Source organism: Centruroides vittatus, unplaced genomic scaffold (assembly GCF_030686945.1).
Source record: "Centruroides vittatus isolate TY-2023 unplaced genomic scaffold, ASM3068694v2 contig_882, whole genome shotgun sequence".
Lineage (NCBI taxonomy): Eukaryota > Metazoa > Arthropoda > Arachnida > Scorpiones > Buthidae > Centruroides > Centruroides vittatus.
The window spans coordinates 2,406,642-2,429,042 of NW_027122574.1; the positions used below are offsets into that span (position 1 = coordinate 2,406,642).

A 22,401-nucleotide genomic window follows, 5' to 3' on the forward strand; every position below is an offset into this window, starting at 1 on the left:
GGCTCCCTAAATTGGGGTCTGTTTTCTGTAGGAAAGCAAAATTTTAAAATTTTTTTATTTACATGAAAATAAAATAATTAAGTGATTTCTTTACAAGTAAAGACAGGGCCAGATTTACATAAGGGCATTTGGAGCCAGTGCCCAGGGTCCCCACAAAACTATGTTTAAACATATTTTTTTTTTAACTTTATACTTAACTATTGCATATATATAAATTTCCTTGTTCTAAAGTTAACTTGCAGAAAAAAAATTTTACATAAGCATTTTCAATTAAATTAAAATAATTAGTTTTACATAATAAGATATATGTATGTTTACAATAACGTTATTTTTAAAATACTTGAAATAGCGTACGATTATTTATACACTATCGTGCAAGTTTATAGATTTTCTAAATTGTCAAATTTGCCTACTATTACAGGGGGCCCCACCTTATTTGTGCCCATGGGCCTCCGATTGTTAAATCCGACCCTGAGTAAAGATGAAGTTTTTTTTAATAACACAGGGTATCCTTTCAGCTAGGAAGCAATGTAGTAATTTATCATACCAAGGGAATCAAAGTATGACTTTTAAAAGTAGATTTAAATTCTAATCAACTTCCATATTTCAGGTGTGATAGTAAAAGTTGCAGAAAAAAGCAGTCTGTTTTTTGTAACATTTTTTTAAAATATGAAATTGGAATTACATGAATTTTTATATTTAATTTTCATGTTTGTTCTCAATGAAAAAAATTCCAGCAGATATTGACATACTAGAATTGACTTTTACATACAGGGTATATTAAAAATTCCAGATTTTTTTGGCCAAAAATAGGGGGTTGACTTTTACATTGGAGTAACTATTACTTAAGTATATACAATAATATTTTATGTAAAACTATCAAATATTAAATTTGATAGTTTTACTGATATCAGCCAATAATTTGATATTGCCTAACATGGTTATTATTGAAATATGATCAATAATGGACAGAGATCAAAAACAAATATTTCATTTTTCTGTTTGTATTATAATTTTTATTTTCATATATGTATTTATTTACATACATACTTACATATATATTTAAACGAATAAGTGTGTATTTATTTGGTTTCTTATGAGAAGCAAATTATTATTTACTTTATGAAAAAATCGTGTACTTCATGTGTTTCAATATTTAAAGAAATTACTTAGCTTGAAAATTTTCTAATATGTTAATTTTGTTTTAAAGATCAGATTTAACGATTGACAATGACAAGGGGGGAAAAAAATCGTACGTACTTACTCCAGCAATGTTTAATAGAAATTGAAAACATTTTCAGCTACCGTGAGAGGCCATCCTCAAATTAAAATCCATTCCATTGATCAAGTGTTTGAAAATGGAGAAACATTCTAAACCAGTTATGATGTGATTTGAAATTTACATTATAGATCACATTTCATATCACATCATAATTGGTTTAGAATGTTTTCTTAATTTTCAAATGTTTGATTGATGGAACAGGTTTTTTACTTGAGAAAGGCCCCTCAATGCAGCTGAAAACAATTTGCAATTTCTATTAAATGTTGCTGGAATAAGTATGTAAGGCATTTTTTTTTTCTTGTCAATGTCAATTGTGAACAGTTCCAGTATATTGGTGAATTAAACAAATTTCATGATAAGGTGAATTAACTATCAGGTTAGTTATAGACTGATAGTTAATTAGATCTTATCATTTGATCATTAGAATAACTTTGATGTATGTGTTTCATATTGTATTAAAAAAAATGTTGCATGTAATAATTAATAAACTAATTGCTAAACAGATATGTTTAATAAATTATATTACATCTTGAATATTATTTCCAATTATTTAGGTCCATCAGGATCAACAAATGATCAAGGTAATGCTCAGGCTATAAGTAGTCCATTTAATGCAGGTCTAGCTTCAAGTATTTCTCCATCAGCCTTAAGAATTCAAACACCTCCAAATGTAATGGATACTCAGCAGAAGTGGTCAACAAGTCCATTTAGTCAATCATGCCAGTCTTCTGAAACTTTGGATTCTAATGCAAGTTCTTATGGACCAAACTATATTCCTCATAGTCAACAGGTATTATGTTTGTGATATTTTTAATATAGTACAGAAATATATATTATGGTATATTTCATTTATAAAGGCATCTATTCAATTCTGAATTGCTATAATGTTGTGTAGATAACCCACAGAAAATTGCTATAACAAATAAAATCTTTGCTTAACTTAACTCTTTCTTGTCCGTTTGCTATGCCCCCTTGTTTACGTTTGTTTTGTAAAACAGCTGAGGGCAATATAGGTCAGTCAAGGTCACTTGGGCGATATAATTTTAAAAATTCATCAAAAATCAAATTATCATTATATTCATATGAAAAAAATCATGTACATTTAGTAATATCTTTAGTTTGAAATATGATATTTTTCAATACATTTTATTAGAAAAATTTATAAGGAAAAAAATTATATATTTCGGAACTGACATTTAAACTTGATGATTTATAACTTTTTGTCAAAATTAACATTGTCTAGTTACCTAGTTTTTTGCTGGCACTGAGCCAAAAAGACATAGAATATTGTTTTGTACAATTTGATATAATACTTATGCATGTACATTTATTCATTGTGAAATTATTGTGCATTATATCAAACATTTGTTTGAAATCAAAACTATATTCTGCTATCAACTAATATAATGAATTAATATGCTTTATTCACTTCATATTGAACAAGATTATATATTTTTGTAATAAACATATGATTACCAGTAGCAATACATGTAACATTTGCTGATATTTTCGATTAAAATGAAAAAATATATAAAATATCATAACTGAAGATCACAACTTGAATATTTATAACACGTTGACATATTATAGCATGAATAAACTTATTATAGCATGAATGAACTTCTTATAGTAATATTATTGCATGAATATGCTAAAAAAAAAATTATCAGGAAATGAAAAATTAAGAAAAAAAAAAAGCATTAATTAAAATTTTTTAAGTCAACAAAACACCACCTGGACAAAAATATGTGAAACAGATGATAAACAAGACGCTGCCATCAAGTGCTGACATCTGTTGTCGATAAATTTTTATAAAAATTGATTTTTAATAGGGTATCGATGAATTGGTACTCTGGACTATTTGCTTAACAATTAGGGTTACGACAGATCAGTACCCCAGTCAAGAAAGAGTTAATTAATGTACACCACTGTTAAACTCCATGCCTCTAGAGTGGCAATAAGAAACATGACACATACCAGTGTGCAGTTTAGAAGATACTGATTCAAGGATTAAAATGTTTGTTTTCCAACAGAATGGAATATACGCCAGACTTCTCTAGGATCGAAATTTTTTATCGATGTTTTTAAATATGTCAAAAGCGTTCGCAGGAAAATAAAATGTTTATTTTAGCCTGTTTATTTTAGCCTATTTTAGTTATGTTTATTTTAGTTTAAATGTTTATTTAAAATGTTCTTTAACGCCTCTTCATGTGAATATTTCTTTATATTAGTAAAATGTTTGTTTTATTTCTGTTAGTCATGCATTGTTGCTAGAATCATAAAATAAGAAAAATGGTAAAAATAATACTGAAAGAGTTCCTTTATAATAAAATCCTTCACTCCATAAGTGTTGAAAATACAAAATGGCTGATGAACAACTAATTTTTTTATTGTGTGATTAATAACAATTATAAATTCTAAAATAATTCCAGAAACAATTAGTGTCAATATTAAAATTATTTTCTTTCCAATGATATAGATTCCAGAGTCAATCATTCAGCTTTTATTCACTGTAGAGAATACTTCATTCAATGAGAGATGTGCTGCTTATGATCAGTTCATTCAATTCAATGCTGAAATTTTGTTTTGTTTATCCAATTACAGTTTAGAAAATGTTATGGTACAATTTATTTTACTAATGTCTTCATTTTTTGAAAATTTATTTAATAATAATTTGAATTGTACCAGTACACTACCAAATTTCTGGCACCCTTAGTTCCACAGCCTTGCTGGATAAACCATTTTGCCAGTCCAAACATGGTTATGTATAATACTAAGCAAATAGAGAATATTTTGCTCTTTGCTTCTTTATATCATAAAAATTTATAAACCAATATCATAGATTTAGGGTTTCTCAAACAGGATCCTGGGATCCCGAATGTTTTTTTTTTAACCCGGGAAATTTCACAAATTTGTTAAAAGTTTACTTTTTACTTACTTTATGTTAAGGTTGCAGAAATTTTGCCAATAGAAAGTATAATTAACTCATAAACTATCAGAATACATTTGTATTTATTAATTTTAAACCTACTTATTAGTTTTTTTTAAGTTTTTCCTCATTATGGCATGTCACAAATGGCCAATAATCAATATGTAGCTTATTTGTGGCAGGACTCTGAAAATTCTTTACTTGTCAGAACCTGTAATATCTGGAATAATTGTGCTTACGCTGTCTTAATTTTTAACCATGCTCAGTAGCTTCAATAACTGCATTATGCCAGGTTGTGCAAATTGGGCAGGGATAGAAACAAGTATGAAGTTTTTCTTCATAAACCTAATTATTAAAACCAAACGAATTGCCAAATTATCAGGCTATAAGCTTGATGCCGCTATTAAAGCAGCCAAGGCAGACAAATCAAGGTTACCAACACAAAGTTATGGTAGTTTAAAATATGACTCACTATGGACTTCATGTCTTTACTGAATTATGACTTTTTATTTGTTGTAATTAATTTTTTTTTTTAAATCCTGTTATAGGTGATCTCATTTTGAAATTTCAAATAATTTTCAAATGAATTTAATTATCTGATTGTGACTGTGTAACTGAGACAGGACATGAAATATGCAAAGAATTGATAATTCAAATAATCATTATCCTGGTATCTTTATTTAATCTTTTTACAATTAGATAATTATACAGATATCTAAATCAATTAGTTATATCCAATAATATATAAGTATTTATATAAAATTTTAAAGAAACTAGTAAAATAATATTTTGAATTATTATACACTTGTATAAATGTATATTACATTTGTATAAGTAGTCATAATAAGTAGTATATAAAGTTTGATTTTTAAAAACTTTGTTTTCATTTTATTTAGATAAAAGCACAAAAAGTTTAATCAAATATATAATCATCTGATTCAAAGTTCACACACACTACTATACACTGGTACCATTTTTTTTCCCTCCCAACTTGTAAAAACTTATAGATGAGATTAAAAGAACTGGTACTGACACCCAAGTTTATTTAGTAAATAAACTTGGGTGTCAGTACCAGTTATTTTGATGCAGGAAGTGTCATAATATAGCAAAGAATTAATGAATGATTAGTGTGTGCTTTCAAAATGTTGGAAAATAAACTTTTATAAGGTCTTGCAAGCCTTTTAACTACAAACTACAGTCTTTTGTAAAGATATAGCTGTTGACTGCTTTATATACTGGAAATTGGTAACTGTAATAGCTTACAACTTATTGGCATGTAGAGCTATAGTTAACAGAGAAATATTCTATTCCTGTACAATAAATGATAAGAAGGAAGAAATTAAGCTAATTAAATGAATAGTGCACAATCATGGGGTCCCAAAGAGACATTATAAATGACATTATAAAATCATCTTTAAAAAGCAGTTGCAGCAAGATAAGATGGAGAACAATAAGGAAGTATATCCAAATTAATCTATAGTTTGTTGTGAAAATAAACATATTCTACAAGTAAATTTACACAGAGAGATATTTTTATACAGTTCGAATTAAATTTTGTAATTTAAATTTATCAAAAGTTTAATAATGAACTGTTCAGTATGATTTAACTGGTTTTTGAATGACTCCTCATATAATTAAATAGTAATAAGCATTACATTTTTTAGAGTTATCAGAATGTACAATGTAAAAAAAAGCAAAAAAAAATTAAGTTATATAAAAGCCAAGAATTAACAAATTGAAATGTCTTTAAATCTCAAATGAAAGAATTATAAAAAAATCTTTAAAGAAAAAATTATATCATAATTATAATGCCTTCATTTTATATTTTTAAACACAACATATTAATAAACATTAGTGTTATTTCTTAACAAGCATTATTACTATTTAGTTAATTCAAATTTTTTACATGCTTTTTTCATCCTCATTTTTATTTCTTCAGTTATATATAACAGAGGAAAAGTATGGCAATTGTCAAAAAATGACTCCCCATGACTTTACATTTTTGACTTGGGACTTTGAAACATTGAGAAATGCAAAAAAATTTGGGGATTTTTTCTGTATGTGTTGTATGTTAGTTTGTTTGTCTGTGTCTGTGTGTGGGGCATTATTTTGTTCACTCACTTTGAAGCTTAATAATTCCTGTGCCTTTTGTCAAAAATTTCTGAAATTTTGCAGGGAGGATTGATGCTGTTAAATTTTGGTGGTGAAAGGTCGAGGGGTGGGGAGATAGAGGGGGGAGTGTATTGCAGTTTGAGTGGGGATGGACTTAATGAAGATTTTATTCATTATTAACATTTACATATTTTTATGAAATCTCTATCCTCAAAATTAAGCTTTTTATCATTTTAGAATAATTAATAAAAAATATAAAAACTTTTAAAATAAAATCTCAACAGATGGTGCTGTACAAAATTTTTAACTCTTGCCAGGAAAGTTATGCAATTCATTGCTGAATTTTTTGATATTAAGTGCTCACTTATTTTGTTTCATTGTAATGTCATTGAGGAAAGATACAAGTGCATTTGTAATCATTTACAATTATTGTTGAACTTACTTTATAAACAGTAAAATAGATTTTATGAGGTGGAAAATAAATGCTGGCTGTTGCAAACATAATCCTATTAGAATAATAATAACTGAATTATATCTTGTTCATAACTTACGGTAAAATTGGTTTAGTTATATGTTGACTTAATATTGCAGTTTCTAAGGACCTGTCGATGACATTAAGTGAGGACTGTTTATTTGTATTAAATGTATTTTCATGTATTTGGAAATTACCATTAAATATTTGAAATAATTGATAAATTTTATGTGTATGTGATATTTAAATTTTTTCAGCTTGGTTATAATCAACAAAGTGGATTTGGTTCTCCTCCTCCAAATTCGACAAGGCTGCCTCATTCATATTTGTCCGGACCAAATTTGCCAGAAGGACCTGTTGGTGGAATAACAGGATATGATCCAAGTTTACATGCCAAAATGGCAGGAATGAGTGTGCATAGTAGTTTTTCTAGAATCTGGGTAAGTGATAAATATTTATTGTTTCTCTCTTTGGGTGTGCCAACTTAAAAACGCATGTTAATGAGAAAGTTGTTCCCAAAGACAAAATAAACAAAAAATACAATCCAAAATAAACCTTTACCATCAGAATTCCTTATTTTTCAACCATTTTTATTGTTTGTACATCATCATCAAATTACTTCAAATAGAATATTCAGTTTAAAAATTAAAATATTTTGGAGAGTTTTTGAATTTTGACTAAAATGTGGATAATAAAATCACCTTTTTCCTTAAAAGGAGTTATCTCATTAACTGACCTGTACAATGTGCAATGCAGAAAAACGTTTTAGAAGGTAATCTCTGAGGTTTTTTACTGAAATACCCTGTACATATAAATCAATTACATTCAAATGAAAAAAGGATTAAGATGTTTCTGTATTTTCAGTTAATAATCGTTTTTAAAGCTGTTTTTATTTTATAAATACATTCTATTGTGTATTTTCTACACAATAACAATGTATTCTTCTCAAACTGCAGTTAAATAATAACCAAAAATCCCATAAAATGCAGCTTTTTATTAACTTTTTGAATTTTTTCAGCCATTTGAATTACCTTCCTCAGGAATAAAAATTCATCTAGAAAATAATGAAAATTCAAACGTTCAAAATCATTCCATAACAAACTTTTTTTATAGAAATCAAAATCATTCAATTTTTATTCCTGAGGAAAGTCATTCAAATGGCCAAAAATGCTTGAAAAGTTAATAAAAAGCTGCATTTTAAAGGGTTTTTTTTGGTCAAGGTTTGATTAATAACAATGTATTTTACTGAAACAGTAAAGTACTGAACAAAATAGACTGATTTTATTAGTCATTATTTTGCTTTTTCTTAATTGCAACTTTGTAGATTTAGTATTTTGATTCCTAAAATAATTACTTTTATAAAATTTACTAAAAAACAAATTTATAGTGTTATCACAATTTACAAATGTTCATTGTATAATGAAGATTACAGATTTTAATGAATAAGCAAAATATATAACTTAACAAAATGTATGAGTACTTTTATTGATATTCATGCTTTTCATCATCAGGTAAATTAAATGCAGAAAGGTACCTAAATGACATCAGAGTGGAAAATCACTGCCTTCTGCATATGATTGTGACAATAACAAGAAATTGTATGTGATTGCATACATAAGATGGTAATTTTTCGCATTGGATTTTTGAAGACCTGTGATAAATGGAAAAAATTTTTTTCAACCAAAAATTTACATAGTTAGACAGATAGCATGTAGCACAAGGACATCATAAAAGCACACCTAAGTAAATAAATTTGCTTAAAAATGCCCATAAAAAACTAGTTGGTGTACAAAGTCACTGCTATTACATTTGACTGTGGGTTAATAAAATATTCTAATCAATCAATTAAAATATTGAAGGTTTAAAGTGCAATATAGCTAAATAATGGCACTATATTGTATTATGGTATATGTGTAAAATAACTGATTATGTATGTATGTATATATTGTAATCAGTTATTATATATACACATACAAATATAGTGTATTATGTAGGCTTATTAAGTGGCTTTGAGAGTTATTTCTTTATTACAATTACTTTTTTATGTTCTATTTAATCAAACCAATTAAAGAGGAGTTCAAAAAGGAACTTTGTCATAATATGTCTTTCCATGCACATGTCTTTCCACAGCATTCTCTTGCATTACATAATCCTTTCAGATCTTACCTTATTTTTATTTTTGAACAGTAATTAGCTCATTGAGAAGTTAATTTAAAAAAATAAAAATGATTGTAGCATTTTCTCCTCTGTTGTGATGATTTTTTAAATTTTATATTTCTAGGGTAATGAAAGTGTTAATTTGCTTCAAGATAGAAATATTTTACCACCAGTTCCACTAGAACCTCCTAAACCAACAGTTCTCCAAGATAAACAGAATTGTAATCCAGAGTAAGAAATATTTAAGTATTGTTAAAATAAAAATATTTTAAAAATGATTGTATTTAGTATAATAGAATTACTAACAGTAGCTTGTTTAATAAATATTGCATGTAATAAAATCAAGGCTGCAAGTGGCTTTTATTTTTAGTTACTATTTCTTGCTGTTTTCAGTATTAGGTTACTTTTTATTACTGTTTGTCTCTCAGCAGTTAAGTACACATTTAGTATTAGAATATAGATTAAAATATGTATTATTAGTGAAATAAAAGAAAAAACAGTAGACACAAAACATTCAGAAAAAACATCATTTTATAATCATGCTTGAAAGCATTTGCATTTTCACAAGTGATATTTGTTCTGTTAGGTCTAGAAACAGTATTGTATCTTGTACTTGAAAATTTCTAAGTGCAGATTACTATGAATGTGTATAAATACCATTGGTGGATGACATAGAATGAGACAGATTGAACTGCAGATTACTTACTTGTATGTTGTCTGATCTAGAGATACTAAAGGAAAAACATTGTAGCTGGTCTTGAATGAATTGGAAAAATAATTTTGTAGCATTGTCAAAAAGGTGGAATGCATTTTCATTGTCTTGTTTACTTCAGAGATGAGTGTTATGCATATTATATAATTTTTACAGTAAGTTATCAACCTCATGATCTCAATCTAACAATTATCAGGATTCCAGTTATTTCTAAATTCAGATATATTAGAGATTTTGATGTACCAAGTACTTTCCTACTTACTGAGATTTTGATGTATGAGTGTCATCAGGCATTAAGGTTATGTCTAACAGGCAATGATGAATTCTAATGACTAATTCAAATAAGAAGAGTCAGAGAATAAGATAGCTTCATAAATTTACAATAAATACCAAATGCACACTAAGCTATAAATATTAAATGCACACATTTTAAGGAGCTAGAAAATTTTTTAATTTTAGAAAGATTAATGTTTTGAAAATATTTACAATTTCATGATCTCAGAGCTGCTTGAAAAAATAATGTTCTAAACTCAAATCAAAATATACAGATATGCTTATGCATATATATATAACTTGAATTTGATACTTGTAACAAAATTTTTATCAACATTACTCATTATTTTATCAGTCATATATATGAACAAACTGATTTGTGATAATTTACTACTACTACTTCTAGCATTAAAAAACGTGTGTGTGTGTGTGTGAATTCTTTAAAACTCCTGCAATTTTTGTCCAATCCACATGAAATTTTGGTTATATTCATTTTATGTTCTGATGGAAAGTATAGGCTACTTATTTTGTGGAAATATTAGCTATAGAATAAACATTTTATCAATTTTTGATCAGTGATTGCACTTACATTGCAGTGATGTCAGTGACCAGGTTACCTTCATGCTTGACAAGGGAAATTCCTTAAGTTGCATTTTTAAATATTTTGGCAAATGGCATATTTTAAACTTACTTCATTAAATTTAAAAGTGATAGCCACATCATGTCACTTCTATAACAAATTTTTTAAAAAAATCTTTTTATAGTGACCACGTGATGTTCTATTATTTAATCAAAAGTAACAATCTAACAATACCATTATTTAGACAGTGATATCACTCATCTAATTAATGTACTGAATGTACAATTCATCTTTGTTTTATCAATGTGGAATTAAAAGGACACTCTACTTTGTCGGAAAAAAAAATACCTGGGGAAAAGCGTAAGAGTAAAATTGGTCAGGTAAATTGTAGATCTAAAAGAATAAGAACAATTGAGACAGCTGAAGGCCATGAAGTTCGACTTGAGCAAAATTGATAAGAATGGCTTCATCAAGGGCTGCAGAAACAGCATCACAACATCAAGCTCAACTTGAAGCATGCTTGATAGGAGAATTTCTAGTTATATATTAATAAAATAGATACCAGTTGCTTCTTCTAATGAAACCTTGACTATTCTGTAGAACACCTAATCCTATTAATACATCTGTTTTTACCATTAATCAGATTATCCAAGATCCTTCTCTGTATAAATGTTTTTATTTATTTATGATGTGAAATGTGAAACAGTTAAACTTAAGCACACAAAGACAACACACAAATTATTTCATCTCTCTCACCTTTATTGCAATGTTTTATGGAGTGTGATTATGAGATCAAATTGATGTATTTTTACTATACATGGCTGTCAGGAGACACTGTAACAACTTAAATTCAGTTCAGTAAATCATATTAAATATTGTGCTTACTGGATTGTAGTTCAAGTTTGAAATTGAATAATTGTACTATTCACTAGTAATTCAGTGTCTTGTGTAGCAGTATATTTTATTATTTTAAGTTAAATCTTTGAATTTGTAAATTATTTTACAGTTAATTTTATTTTTTCAATATTTTAAAATTATTTTATTTAAATACTGAAATATTATTATATAGCATTTTCCGATGCACGTTGACAAAGATTCCTGAATCCCATTCTCTTCTTCAAAAGTCAAGGCTTCCATTAGGTATTCTGATACATCCTTTTAAAGATATAAAAGTAAGTTTTTAATTGGTAATCAATTTAATATTATATTAATAATCATAGTTTATAACTTATTTACAATTTATAATTTAAGTTAAATTAAGAAACTCTTACTTTATTAATGTTTAAAGAAGTAATAGTTTTTATCTGTAATATGGTTATCTATACAGTTAGTTTCCATAATTATGTGGCGAGTATTGTTTAGAAATTCATGTGTAGAGAATATGCAAAAAGAAAACTACTCTTATTACTGCTTAATTAATGATTGAAATACATTTCCAGAAATGTCATTAAACAATTTTGTTGTTATGTGAACATCATAGTACGTACTTGACAAACTAACTTGGTGCAGTATATATCTCATAAGCTATAAACACAATGATAACTATTTATGTATCTAAATATAGAAAATGTACAGATGATTAATGAAATTTTTTGGTTCTATTAAAATCTTACAGGACTTCCGTCATATGTGCAGTCTGCCATTATGTGGAATGTCATTAAGCAGTGCATGCCTAAGGTGCATTAAGGGGTGTGGTCATATTTGATATGTACTGGTATATATTTCAATGTAAGGTATTCTGGAAAATTTTTACACTCATCCATGTAATGAAAAATTATTACAAGAAACTGGTTGAAACAAATAAGAACAAACATTGTATAACATACTAGGGACTTTGCCTCTGACTTTTTTGCATCCCTTTGTAATACTTTCCACATATATTTTAACTTACAAAAATTCTTTGTATACAGCATTAGTTTTATATGGATGAACACAGAGATATCAACCACTGTGGATTTTCTGTAGTTTCTGTGAAAGCCATCTGCAAATTAAAGACTTTCAGATAACATTCTAAAAACTATAGAACAATCTTTAATACTCATGAATAAACATGTTAATGCAGCAACACATGTAGGTGTTAGTTAGTGCTTTGTTCACATAGAATCACCAGTATGCCAAATCACAAATCAATCAGCACTTTCATAACAATAATGTGGAATGTACAGTACAAACAGTGAGTGCTTCCAATTTGCTACTGGCTAACTAAGGGTCGGTCTAAGAATTATTCTTGTGCACAATCAAGTTGCATAGTTATTCTAAAACCTTTCAAAAATGACTCATGTCCATGTCTAAAGACGATATGTGCTCTTTCAACACCATAATTGGGCATGTTGGAAAAGCTGAAGTGAATAGGCTGTGTAGTATGTGCCTTTTGTAGACAAAATGGAGGATTCTGTCAATTATACAAATTATTTCATCAAATGAGAAGTATACATTTATTTTAAAAATCTGTTATAAAATAATTCAATAATAAATATTCAAAATTCTAGTAAGAACTTTACAAGAAAGCAGATTTTTTTTCTATTTATATATTTAAATTACTTTAGATTTTTATAAATTTAATTAATTTATTATATATATAAAATACCTGGCTTAAAATCTTCATGACACATTTTTCTATCATGATATTAATTCATCACAAAATCTTTAACAATAGGACAAAGCCTGTTGGTGAATGAATGAAGTCCCTTAGTAATGTTATCATCAGAAATAAGTAATAAAACAAAAATTTGAGAACATTAGAATAAATTTTAGAAGACAGTTTATTAATATCTTAAAATTGGAGTGGTGATGTATGAGAAATTGCTCCCATTCTCTTCAACCACAATATATGATAGTTTCTGTGCTACTAATAGATATCTTCACAGGTTGACATCTCTGCGATCATAATTAAAGAATAGGTGAATAGAGCTTGCTGTAGAAATAACTATTGGACATATTTGAACCAAATTTGGTATACATGCTATTGAGTAAGCATGGTTTTTGATTTTTGGGGAAAATTTTATTTTAAAATTCAGCCAGTAGAGCAAATTTGCTATTGCTCTCTCTCTTTAACATGCATATTATGTTTAATTTCTAACAAATTTCAAAAGTAAAGAAACAAAGTGCAATAATTTTATTTTGATTATAGATTTGTATACAGATGTGAATCGAATTGATATTCACAGCTTTAATATTCTAAAATATTCCTTTTCCATATTCAAAACTTTAAACAAACATATAAATGATATAAAAAGAATTCTCAACTACAAACTCATCAGAGAAAGAATGTCTAGGATCATAAAATTTTTTAAGGTGGGAAAAAAGTCTCATCTAATTGACAAAATTTTCTTAAAATTAAAACTAATGAAAAAGGCTCAGAATAAACTAAAATGTTTTTATTAATAAAATGCAATAATAAAATATTAATTCTACTGAATTCAAACCAGTTTCAAAACTAGTTTGACATCTTATATTTAAAAAGTGGTGGAATATTTTAAATATAGTTCAAAATCACTTTTTAAATATTAATATATGAACCTGTTAATCAATTTTGAGAATTTCCCATTTTTGCAAACATTAGTATGAAATACATACATTGGGTCATGTAGATTTTATTTCTAGGATTCTTATTAACACTTTATAATTTTTTTTCACTCACTTCATTTTCAACATTTGATGCAAAATTTAAATTGTTGTTTATGAATATGAAATATTTCTAGAAAAAATATACTTGCATTCTTTAGGTACATAAATTTAAAAGAAAAGAAATAACATGAATCAAAAAATTTTATGGATATTTGTTCCAGTATGACTTTTTTCCAGGATTAAAATTTAAAACAATTATAATTAATGAAAGTAAATATATATTTTATTACAGCAGCTCCCAGTTGTACAGTGTGGTACTATAGTTCGATGCCGTTCATGTAGAACGTACATAAATCCATTTGTAATCTTTGTTGATCAGAGAAGATGGAAATGCAATTTGTGCTTTAGGATAAATGAATGTAAGTTATGAGAATCTTAATTTGAAATAAATCATTTTATTTACAATATTTTATTATTATTAAATGAATTTGAAAGTAGTATTAATTTTTTAAAATACTAATAAAAATTACCCTATTGTTAATTGTTATTAGAAGCATTAGTGAGTAAAGATTCTTTACCATTTTCTATGTTTACATTTCTTCTCACTTTTTGTTTTCAACCAGTCTTTTCTTCTATTTTTTAACATTTATCATTCGGTCCCTATATCTAGAGTACCTCGAATGTGCCTTTGACATCAGCTACTTTTTCCCATACCAACAGATTAATAATCAATTTTTGGTTTTCAATGTATATTTTTCCCTTTTTTGCCATTTTCTTTTAAAAGACAGTGGAAAATCATGTGAAGTACAAAAGTTTAATATAATTTGTCTTGTATTGCTGGAATCCCTTTTTCAATGTAAAAAAACTTTTGCTCTTGAAAATTTGCTTTAGTTTGAAAAGCATACTTACTTGCTTATTCCAACCTAGACAATTGATTATTATTACATCATTGGGTTGAATTCTTTATTATGTATGTTATTTATTTTCACAACAATTAAAAAAGTAAACAAGGATAAATCATTTACTTGTGTATATTTATATCTAGTTATATATTTATTCCATCTTTAAGGTGTTATTCGAATGGAACATCATTTAAAAGTGAATTGTAGGTTTTCCTTTTAGAATTGTTTTGAAATTATTTCTTTTTCTGGCACATTGTGCATAGAACGTTGTTTAAATATGAAATTTTTAAGCATATGTTAATAATCACCATATAATTTAGAACTGTAACCTGAAGATGGCTTATTAACTAGGCCAAAATATTAGTTAAAATAAAATAATCATGCTGGAAATTAAAAGATGTTAAGTATATGATCTTAGTTTAAGTTAAACTCATACAGTTATTTGTACTTAACTCAGAAACTAAAACATTTAATATCCACTATTAAATTTGCACAGTAACTAATTTTTATGGATAACTTAATTTTCTGTCATTGGTTCCATTCCAACATGGAAAGAAACAATAAAATTCTACAATTCATGAGTCTTGTTCTCAATCATATCAGTTAAACTTTAGAGCATCTGTTCTATTTGATAGCATTGATTAATTTTGTAGTTTATTTTTGTGTATGATTGGAACCTGATGATTTAGTTCATTAAGTTAACCAAAAGTACTTTTTATTGTGCAAATTTTATGCTAGATATTAACCCAGTGTCAGGGACCTATATAATACTTTGTTTGACACCCTTAAAACTAGAGAGAAAAAATCAGTCTATAATTTTTTTTGTGATATGATTTTGTACTTGTTAATAAAAAACTTGATTTAAATTGTGAAGCATTAGAAAACTGTATATCTTTGTAATCTATTACTATTTTTTAATCTTTCAGTTTTGCATGCAAATGTCTAAAATATTGTTTCCAATTCAGATATTCAAGATTTTTCATAACTTGTAAGGATGGGAAATTTCTTTGACATACTTTATATTGAAGTTTCAATACATAAAGTGATAAACCTGGAAAATTAACCATCTCAATATTATAGCACTATGGTATCTGGCATGGGTTAAACATTTTAGTTTCTTCAGTCATAGAAAAACTCTGAGAATGTTTCATTGGAATAATCCTAGTATAATCCCTGTAAATTTTTCTGTGACTATTCCTATTTGAGTTTGAAATATTCATCTAATTGTATTTAGTAGTAGTAATTTTGTCATAAATTTTATTAGTAATAATTAAATTGTTCAACTTTTCCAGTACCTGATGAATTTCTTTATGATCCAACAAGTAAATCTTACGGAGATCCATCTAGGAGACCCGAAGTACGAAATGCCACTATAGAATTTATTGCTCCTTCTGAATATATGGTAAGTTTTTATAGTACAGTTGAATTTAGTTATAACAACATTCAAGGAACCGTTTTATTTATGTTGTTATAACGAGGATGATGATATACTCAAAGCTAGGTTCCATTCTCCCTGAGATAAACATGTAAAAATACATTATGACAACCACATGCATTAATGCTTTGGTCCTTTATTACACTGTACATACATATTACACATTTATTACTTTGTAATGTACTGCACGATGCAAAAGGCGGGGTTTTACAAGTTAGGGTTCAATTTAAGTACCAGGCCTGGACTTTATGGAACAAAATATAATAATTTAAAACAACACTTACAAGTACAAATACTAAATATTTATCAAATTGAGCAGTATTGAAATAAATAACAACAATGATTAATTATAACAAGAGTTAGTAAGAGTATATGTTTTTCAAATATTCAAAAAGACAAGTAACAAAAATAGACAATTAATCAAAGAAAGTCTTTTTTCATATATATCAAATCAATTCAAATCTCCACCAAAAAAAAAAAAAAAAAAAAAACTCAAAGTATACATTTCCTTACACTGATTGCTTATTAAGAACGCCATAGAAGTCACTTCTATGATGGTCGTTGTCAGGAGCTACACCACATAGCAAAACAGATGTGTTGTCATTTATCTGGTTCTTGGTGTAGCTCCACACTGCCCTATTTACATCTGTGCATGTCACAGGATCAGTCACTGATGCAAATTAGTATCTTTTGCCTTTATTTTTGAATTTTAGCACATTGAGGGTTTCTTAGGAGTTTCCATCCTCAAAAAAAAAAAAAAAAAAAAAGACCCTGAAAAGAAAATAATTATAACTAAAAATAACGCCCAAAACATAAAATAATGATCGGACTTCAACTCCTTACAGCTTGTAATGTTAAAATTTGTAATTTTGGTTTGAGTCTTTGGCATGGTTCAATATGTGCTGTTTAAATTGTTCTTGATTCATTAAATGCTTTTTGTATTTTCTCATAGTAATTTCTCAAATTGTGAATATAGTTGAGTTGCTCAGGCCAAACAGTAACATTTTTTGCACCTCCTTCAATTTGTTTTCTGTTGGAAACATTGTCTTCAATGGAGAGGTTTTTGCAGAAATGATTAAACATTAAAGAAAGAAAATCCAACTTCCTTGACTGAATCCTTCACCAAATTATCAGTCAATAGAAACACTCCAATGAACCCAAGAGGTTTCATAGCAATATGTTTACTGATTAGCAGGACTGGACTGTGCCTATGCATTCTTTAACCAAATGCTTTTTTCTATTGAAACTAAACTAATACTAAAAAACTGATAACATAGAATCTACTGTTAAATTCTTTCCCTAAAAATATGCTAAAACATGAATCTAAATATTGAAAAATGTTTGTGGAAAATTTTGTATTATAACCAAATTTAGATATTGTTATATCAAGGTAAAATGTAATGTTAAAGGACAGGACTCTAGCCACACTGTCAATATTTTGTTTTATATCTGAGTTTGGCTATAAAATTTATCTGAATTTTCATTTAAAACAAATACTTTTAAATGTTTTCTTTTGGTTATTTCATACATGTTCTGGATATTTTATTCAATATCATATTGTCATTTTTATGGAGCTAATTAGACAAAAGTGTAAAATTTATTTACATTTCTCTAAATAGCTTCATATAAATGTGAGACTTAAAGATCCCATTTACTGGCTTCTCTTACATTTTAAACAAAACTATTTTTAAGAAAATGCTACATCTGGACCAGTGACATGTTCTGTCAATGTCACTTGATATAGAGATATTCATCAAAACTTTGTCATCCCTGCACTTCAGCAATGAAATTGTTTGATATCACAATCTTTATGCAAGATGATCCCCCCTTTGATATTAGCGTCATGTTATTTCATAAAGATTGTTATGTAGAAATGGTTGATTCATTTAGTTTTAAAGCACAATTTTATTCTAATGGATTGATATTTTATTAATAACCCAAAAATTTTAATTGCATTTGCAATTTTTTTTCATCTTTTACTAGACACTTATTGTAACTTTTTAAATGTATTTCCAGTTAAGACCACCACAACCTGCTGTATATTTATTTCTTTTGGATGTTTCTCATAGTGCGATAGAAACAGGTTAGCATTTTAATTTTATAACTCATCACTAATTTATGAATTTTAATTTTATGATGATAAATTTTTGATTACATTTTGTGATATGTTTCACTTCACTCCATAATTAATTAATATTATGCACTTAAATTTTTCAGAAGTTTTTAATATTTGGAAGTAATTTTATCATACAGAAAACAAAACCAACACCAGCACTATGAAAAGAAAAAATCTCAAATAACATATAAATTTTAAATGCAATGTATTCTATTTACATAGTTAATTGGAACATGTATAAAAGCATTCGATTTTTGTAATAGCCATTTTGTTCTATATCGTTTTTACCTGATGATATTTTTTTATATATAGACGAAAACGTTAGTAAATTTTTTCTTTTCATAGTGCTTGGTTTTGTTCTCTGTATTTATATAATCCCAGTTTTGGAGAGATACTCTAATTTTATTATGTTCATAAGAACTGTAATGTTCCTGATTATTATTAAATTATTTTCCATAAAAATATATTTTTGTATGTTTTCTGAACATACATAGTTATATTATTTGTACAGATATGAGTCTTTCTGAGACTCATATCTGTACAAATAATATAACTATCTTTAAATTTAATACATTTTTTTAAAGTAAAATCAAATGGAATTGTGTTAATTTAATTTTATGTGAAAGTAATCTTTATTTATATATTAGGTAATGAAATATTAAAATGAAATGTACTTGTGTTTTATTTTGATATATTTAGAGTTTTTAAAATTTATGTATATTTATCCAGGTTATTTGTCTGTGTTTTGTAAAATACTTTTGGAAGAATTAGATAACCTTCCAGGTGATGCCAGAACTCAAGTTGGCTTTATTACTTTTGATAGTAGTATTCATTTTTATAATCTGACAGAAGGATTCAATCAACCTCATATGCTTGTAGTCTCAGATATTGATGGTTAGTATAATTTATCATTATTTTATTTAACAGTAACTTTTTACAGTGATACAAGATTTAATGATTCATAAATCTGTTTTTGAGAACAGAACATAATGACAAAATGACTAGAAAATTGCTAAAGAGTTTTCAGAATCTTTTTTAAGGTCTTTATATGTTACCAAATACCAACTGAAATATTGAATTCTTTAATGTTGTATTATCTGGAAATACAGTGATGTTTTAAACTGCTAATTTAAAACAAATCGTTTATTTTGTAATAAATCTTTAATGATGAATATATCTTTGTTTTCTTGCAATCCTGGTTGTGTATTTAAGTAAGTGGGAAATGGTCCACAAAGCCTGGCATTATATAAACTCAAATACAGATTCTGGCACAAAAATGGGCAATTATAAATAGATGGTTATTAACTTTTTAATATTTTAAAATTAATTTTTTTACAAGATTTCAAACAACATAGTTTGCCATTTGTTTTAACACATTAAGCAGACAATAGAAAGGCATAAAATATCACACTGGGCCATGTGCTTTTTTTATAGACAAAATAGCACAAAAATTATGACCATTTAATATAATTTTGTCTTTATTGTTGAAAAACATTTTTTTTTAGGTGTGCTGTGGAATTGCAACACATGGCTTAAATGATTTTTTTTCTGATTATGTTATGCCATCTTGTAGCTCATCAAGTTTTAAATTTAACAGAACTTCTACTGCATAAATGGACTGATACAAATCACAAAAAATGGGAGTCACAAAAATTATATACCTACTTTTTTTTTACTGTTTTTGTTCACTAAAAGAAAATATTCTTATCAAATATTTGTTTTTGTGCTTTATATTTTCACAATGTTGTATGTATTCATATTCATTGTGCAAGAAAAACATTAGGAAAGGCAAGTGTGTGCACTGTGAGATATAACTGAAAATAATTTTAAGAATATTGATCATTTTCACACATTTATTCTAGTATTCACACACCTATTTTATCTGTAGCATGATATAACATTGATCTGTCAGATTTTAACTATACATGGTATTAAAAAAGTATACATCATGTATATGACTGTACATCATACTGAGTAACAAGTAATATAAAAAAAGATTTTTTAAAGTCAATTCCTACTTAGGTCAACAAAGAAAAATTTTATTTTACTTACTTTTTATTAAATAATTACAATTAATATAAATATGTATATACATATGACAGAATCACAATATTAAATGGCAAAATAGACAGAGAAATCGGAATTGAACCCAAAGCATAAAATTTCTTCAATTTTATTTTTTGAGAAAAGTCCTTCATTCTAACCACTAGGCCACAACTGCTAACTCACTCTCAAAAATCATTTGGATAAAACGTCTACTTAAAGCAAAAATTTATCAAAAAATTATTGATTTTTGCAAGAATTGAACTCGCATTCTTCACCTTTTTGTGAAAAATACTGAAATCCTTGCATTTTACCGATTGAGCTACTGCCTGTTAATTTCAATTTTCATTACAAACTGTTAAAACTCTATTTAAAGTATTAATAATTAGGTTAATGTTACCCGTGGTATCGAAGATGGCGACGGGGAAATTTTTTTTCTCTAGATACTAGACTGTGACGGGGAAATTTATTAATTTGCATAATGCGACAGATAGTACGGGTACGCCCCCTAACGTTTAGATCACTCAGTATTCTACTTCGAGATTATCCATTGTTAATCTGCTTCCAGATTATCACTCTAGAATCTGATTCGAGATTACTGGAAACGCAGCCATCTCGAACGTAGGGGGAAAAAATTTCCCTGTTGCTGTCTAGTATATAGGGAAAATATTCCCCGTCGCCATCTTCGATACTACAGGTAATATTAACCAATAATTAAATTTAATTAATGAATTAATATTTGAAAAAATTGTATTAACATCAAGTGTCATCCACTACAAGTTTAAAAAAATGTATTTGAACTTGAGTGGATGAATAAAAAGTATTTTATTAACGATTGAAAATTTGAACAAGATATATAAGGGAGAGTGTGAACTAAATAATAGAAATTTAAAAAACATCTTAACAGACATAGATCAAAAACTCAACCATTTGAGATAAATAATCTGACAAAGATCTAGAATTTTGGAGTGCTTCCAACTTTTTAAGAATGTCAAGCATGCTAGAAAATGAAAGGAGGGCACATAAAACATGTGTAAATATTGAGGTAAGAATTTGGCCAGATTATTTTCTCTTTTAACAATGCATGTAATATGTAGAAGCCACCAAGTCAGTCATAATGCTAACATACAAAATTGTTAATATCTCAGAAATGGTTGTTTTCAAGTTACATTTTATAATGTATTTTTTTTACTCAGTATATTTCATATTATTTACCATATAAATGCTGAATGCTTTTTAACACCCTATATAATATAGAATGTTTGTAAGCATCTTTTATATACAGTAAGACCTTGCTTAATGCAGAGGATACGTTCCAATAAGTTTCAGTGCTAAATGAAACAGTGTTAAATGAGGTCATCTTAACACGTAAATAATGGGGATAAGTGAAACAGAACAGAGAATAAGAAAATTTATCAGTTTTTGTTTTGTAACATTATTGTTAAATACTTTATTACATTAAATATAAACTTATTTATTGCTAATATTGATTTTCTTCTCTGTATTTATATAGAGAAACATAAAACATTTATGAAAATCAAAAAGAAAGTTTGAGTAAAGAAGTTAGGTTTGTGATGAGGAAGGTTTTTCCTCATTTGACATCTTTTGTTTTTTTGTGAAGAAGTCATCTAATGTTGTTTGCCTTTTCCTGTTTCTTTCAGCAAGCAGTTGTCGATAGCAAAACATTGCATCCATGACACTTCATCATGTCTTTGAACTTCTATCAAAATTTAAATCATTTTGTATAAACAAATCTATAATTTCCATTATAGTGACTAAACTTTTTTTTAGAAAATCTGTTGAAAGTTCTTTTTGCTTCTC

At 27.2% G+C, this 22,401-nt stretch overlaps 1 protein-coding gene across 1 annotated transcript in view; it reads left to right on the forward strand.

Annotated features, from left to right (window-relative positions):
• Sec24AB (Protein transport protein Sec24AB) overlaps positions 1-22,401 on the forward strand; it is a 75,590-nt gene that overhangs the window by 18,579 nt on the left and 34,610 nt on the right. The window contains exons 3-10 of the mRNA XM_067280181.1: positions 1,837-2,072; positions 7,053-7,235; positions 9,077-9,183; positions 11,587-11,689; positions 14,377-14,503; positions 16,279-16,388; positions 18,438-18,504; positions 19,267-19,431. Of these exons, the coding sequence (XP_067136282.1) occupies positions 1,837-2,072; positions 7,053-7,235; positions 9,077-9,183; positions 11,587-11,689; positions 14,377-14,503; positions 16,279-16,388; positions 18,438-18,504; positions 19,267-19,431 (1,098 nt within the window). The remainder of the gene's footprint in view (positions 1-1,836; positions 2,073-7,052; positions 7,236-9,076; positions 9,184-11,586; positions 11,690-14,376; positions 14,504-16,278; positions 16,389-18,437; positions 18,505-19,266; positions 19,432-22,401) is intronic.